The 2,655-nt window shown below is 40.0% G+C and overlaps 1 protein-coding gene across 1 annotated transcript in view; it reads left to right on the top strand.

The window, feature by feature from the left end:
* The first annotated feature begins 1,236 nt into the window (after nucleotides 1–1,236).
* The window catches only part of LOC110970614 (rho GTPase-activating protein SYDE1), a 32,694-nt gene continuing 31,275 nt past the window's right edge, over nucleotides 1,237–2,655 (top strand). Inside the window, 1 exon segment of the mRNA XM_051939543.1 lies at nucleotides 1,237–1,587. Within this exon segment, the coding sequence (XP_051795503.1) occupies nucleotides 1,503–1,587 (85 nt within the window). The 5' untranslated portion in view covers nucleotides 1,237–1,502.

Genomic DNA, 2,655 nt, shown 5'->3' with positions numbered 1-2,655 from the left:
ACATATATAAAACAAAATCAGAAAAATGTCAACCAAATGCTCTTCTAAACAACAGTGTCTTCAGTCCGCTTTTAAAAGAGTCCACAGATTCTGCAAAACGCAGAGACGAAGGCAAAGCGCTCCACAACGTGGGGGCCACAAACTGAAAAGATCTCTGTCCTCGAGTTCTGAAGTTTACACGAGGGATTACAAGCAGGTTCTGACCTGAGGAATTATACTCTGATTATTATTGAGCAGATTAATTATTATTGATTAGATTAGATTATTATTGATTACACTCTGATGATCATTGATTTGATTCTTTTTATTGATTAGATTAATTATTATCGGTTATAGTCTGATGATTACTGATTTGATTTATCGGGTGTTTCTCTCCGCTGATGGTGCTTCCACTCTGTATTTTCTGTGTCTGGTGAGCCATTCTGAATCTTCTGCTGGAGTTTGTCTCCATCTGGTGGACCAACAGAAGAAGCGTCCAGGAGAACCAGCAGGGTCACATGTTCTGAACTGAAGGTTCTCCAGGTGTGTTCTGGTCTCACCTGGTGGCCCAGTGGTGAAGAACCTCTACCAGACGTTCCTGTTCTGTGTTCTGCAGGTTCTGATGGAGGTTCTGATCCACACTGACCTCTTCACTTTGGGAAGAACCTCACGTTCCGTCATCTTTGTTCTTTCTTAAATCATGAGTGAAAAACTGGTTTTGCTTTATCTTCTGTTTTTCCTCAAATTCCAGACATTCACAGAACCTCAAGCAGAACCTGAAGCAGAACCAGAGCCAGGACCAGAACCTGATACAGAACCAGAACCTGAACAGAACGTAAACCAGAACCAGAACCAGAATTCTGTTTACAGGCTACACAGAATGTCACACAGAAGACAGAGGTTCTTTAAAGATCTCTGCAGAAAGAAAACATCTTCAGGATGAAAACTGGAGTTTGGAGGAAACATGGAAGAGACTTTTACCCAGCATGCACTGCAACTTTATCTGTTTCCTCTGCTCTGACTGTCAACATTATGGAACAGAACCAGGAATCCTGCTCTACTCTGGGTTCTGCAGAAACTAAGTACCAGGCTGAGGTTTGACATCTGATCAGAACTTTTGGAGTTAGAAGGTTCCTGCAGCAAAAGTCTGAATGAAACAGAAACATTCAGAAAAAAACTGCTGGAGTTAAATAACTACGGCTCCCATGATGCCTCAGGGCTGCTGGTTCCTCCAGGGGGAGGAGAACAGGGGGAGGAGAACAGGGGGAGTTTGGGAAAGAATGTGTGGAATTTATTTCCTGTTGAGCAGCTCAGAGCAGCAGAGGAGACGGACTGGAACATGAAGAACAAACTGAAGTTCTGTTCTGGAACATGAAGAACAAACCGAGGTTCTGTTCTGGAACATGAAGAACAAACCGAGGTTCTGCTCTGGAACATGAAGAACAAACCGAGGTTCTGCTCTGGAACATGAAGAACAAACTGTGACTCCTGCTGCTGGTTAAAGTCGGTTCTCCTGCAGGAACATGGCTGAACCTCTGCTTAAGAGAACGTTCTCCAGGCTGAGAGGAAAAGACCGAACAAGGAGGAAGACCGACCCCAAACTGAACGGTGAGAAAAAAACTAAACATCCCTGGCAGAGAGGCAGTGAATGCATCATCATCATGTTTAAACTGAGGCAGTGAATGCATCATCATCATGTTTAAACTGAGGCTACATGTATGCATTGCAAATGGGCGTCAACATGTCATGATTTCTACAGGTATGGCTCTAAACTAGAGCTTGTGACACAAAAAGGGTATTAGACTTTTTTTCTTTTCAGTGCTTTAAATTGGGATACAAGTATTAGTAATCATTCCAATGGTATTATTATGTATGTTTTGTTATTTTTGAAATGTTAGTTGTTAAAGGTGACTACCTTCAAAAAATGTAATGAGATTTAGAGCCATACCTGTAGATATCATGACATGTTGACACCCATTTTCAATGCATACATGTAATTCTAACACACACATACAAATTACATGTACTAACTTGAATTCAGGGAGCTCTGTAGTAGTTTATGGTTGATTAATTTAAAAATAACAACAATAATGTTGAATTTTACAGTATCAGTGCAGTGGGATTAAACATGTTAAATTTAATTGTACAATGTCATGTTACAGCAAAAGAACCTATACCTAAGTTATACCATTACTCTTTTTGAAGGCAGTCACCTTTAACACAGAACAAAACATACATAATACTACCATTGGAATGACTACTAATACTTGTATCCCAATTTAAAGTAGTGAAAAGCATAAAAACATTTTGACATCACCCATGGCATTTTGAGTAAGAATATCTCAGTAACTACAAATATAACCCTGCTGCTTTTTTGTACAGTGATAGAAGACAGATGGAACTGTCTTGTAGAAAAATTTGGGGTCTCTGGTACCTGTCCCACACTGAGATTTTTGCCACCAAAAATAGCCAATTAAAAATCTTGTCCAACTTTGGGAGCTCATATTTTCCAAACTGAGGTACCTAGAAAGCTCCAGTTTGCTAAGTTATCACACAAGTTTGTGTAGAATGGAACCCAGGGGTGTTAGAACACTTCTGTGCAGTATTTCTAGTACTTTTAAGGTCCCAAACCCCACTCGTGAGTAGGTATCTCTTAATTTGTATCATTTTTATCAA

The sequence above is a fragment of the Acanthochromis polyacanthus genome, chromosome 19, assembly GCF_021347895.1.
Source record: "Acanthochromis polyacanthus isolate Apoly-LR-REF ecotype Palm Island chromosome 19, KAUST_Apoly_ChrSc, whole genome shotgun sequence".
NCBI lineage: Eukaryota > Metazoa > Chordata > Actinopteri > Pomacentridae > Acanthochromis > Acanthochromis polyacanthus.
The sequence above is the reverse complement of the archived record's forward strand: the minus strand, read 5'-3'. Positions and strand labels throughout refer to the sequence as shown.